A 1,884-nucleotide genomic window follows, 5' to 3' on the forward strand; every position below is an offset into this window, starting at 1 on the left:
GCCGGCACCAGGCGGAGGCGCAGGCCGCCTCAGCGGAGCTGACACAGGTACGGCCGCGGAGCCGGGGCAGCAGCGGTGCCCCTGCAGGGCTGCGGGGGCTGGGTCAGGCACAGCCAGGACCCTGCCTCCCTCTGCAGCCCCTCTGACCTCCCGCTCTCAGTGCGCGGGTGACCGGAGGTCCACAGGCAGGCTTCCCGGTTTGAAATGTGGTGAAGAAGCCCCCCTGCAGCCCTCTGCACTTGGGCTTCACAGGGATGAGCTCTTCACCTAGACACCAGCTTCCAAAAAGGTGCTGCTGGCCTTGTAGGTTTAAGAGCTGGGGCTGCCTTGTCACCCCTGCGCTCAGTGTAAAGGCCAGACTGCTAAGTCTCCACCCCCAGCTGATGTCCTCTCCTATGTGATAGCACTGTTGTCGTGGACAGGAATGCTTACCTCCCCCTCGGGAAATTCTTGTGGGCTCAAACCAATGTGCATCCCTACCCTGTACCTTAGCTGGGTGTGTGTTCCTCTCCATATCATTGAGGTTGTGAACATCCTTTTGGATTAGATTTTTACCTCCTGGCCTGAAAGGTGCTTTTTCACCTCACCAGAGATGGAATAAACAGAAGCTTCTAGACTCTTTGTGGTGGAGCTCCTTTCAGCCAGCATTCTGCCCTGGGTTTTATCCCAAATTAGTGGCTCTCTGGTTAGGCCCAGACTGAGCCTTTAGAAGCTTTGCCTCAGGCCAAAAGGTCACTTGCACTCTGCAAAGCAGTGTGTGACTCCAGTGCCTCCCCACAGCACCTGGAATTGCCTCAAAGGGGTGTCAGCTCTTCCCAGAGCAGACTCCAGCTATCCATGGTGCTGCTCAGGGTGTCTGACCCAGCCAGTGGTAGAAGACCCCATCTGTCCTACACAACAACTGGCATCTTTACTACAGAGAGGTATTCTAGCAGTCCACGCCAATCTGTCACATTGGCTTTAACCTCTAGCCCTGGATTTGCCTGTTGAATTGAACTGAAAGTGCTTGCATAGGAGGGTTTTGTGGGTGGGTGAAAGGACATGATGTGTGTGGCCCTGAGTTACCTCTGCTCTGGAGAGGTCTCCTTGCCCTAGCTGGAATCCCACTAACATGACCATTGACATGATTTTCTTTTTGAATACAGGCCAGTACTGGCTTTCTAAGGGCACCTGTGTTTCCTGTTTGTTGCAGACAACTGGCAGGTACAAATCCAAGCTTCACAGTGCAACAGACTGTCTTGTAGGCCTGACAGTGGAGCAGAAATGTGAGCTGGCTCAGTGGGAGCTGAGTGAGGTGGAGAATGAGATTCAGAGGACGAAGGAGGACTCAGAGCAGACCTTGCAGAGCCTCGAGGTATGGCTCCCCAGGACCCTTTTAATCACCACTACGTCAGTCTTCTTACTTTGCTTGGTACTTGTTACTTGTTATAGTATTTGTTACTGCCATCCCTCAGGGAGTGAGACAAGCCTGCTAGGTGAGGGCTGTTCGTAGCAGAGCATTGCTATGAGTGGTCCTGAGTTGAGCAACGTCAGAAGAACTCTCCTCCCACCTCACCCAAGTACACGAACAGAGATCAGAGGTGACTAGTATCTAAATATGGATCTTTTAATGGCAGGAACTAGTTAATAATACAGGTGAGGGGCAGATTTTTATGTAGAGAAGCTCAGATCTGTTGTGTGAGATGAAGGCATCAATGCTTGAAAGAAAAATCTCCTTTGTGTTAGCTTTTGAAAGTGTGCCCTTTTGTGCCAGATGTATTTTCCATTCTAGCAGCTCCCAGAAGCTTCCTGATTTGGCTCCATGCAGTCCTCTCTGGTGTCTGCCTTTCTACTGTCTCTGGGATTTCTTTAGAGCATACTTCAAGTCTCTGAGCCTACATTCCT

At 51.8% G+C, this 1,884-nt stretch overlaps 1 protein-coding gene across 1 annotated transcript in view; it reads left to right on the plus strand.

The window, feature by feature from the left end:
• Positions 1-1,884, plus strand: part of CCDC113 (coiled-coil domain containing 113) — a 13,797-nt gene that overhangs the window by 4,075 nt on the left and 7,838 nt on the right. Inside the window, exon 2 of the mRNA XM_010004396.1 lies at positions 1,193-1,354. Coding sequence (XP_010002698.1) covers positions 1,193-1,354 — 162 coding nt within the window. The remainder of the gene's footprint in view (positions 1-1,192; positions 1,355-1,884) is intronic.

The sequence above is a fragment of the Chaetura pelagica genome, unplaced genomic scaffold (genome assembly GCF_000747805.2).
Source record: "Chaetura pelagica isolate M959 unplaced genomic scaffold, ChaPel_1.0 scaffold379, whole genome shotgun sequence".
NCBI classification, from domain to species: Eukaryota; Metazoa; Chordata; class Aves; order Apodiformes; family Apodidae; genus Chaetura; species Chaetura pelagica.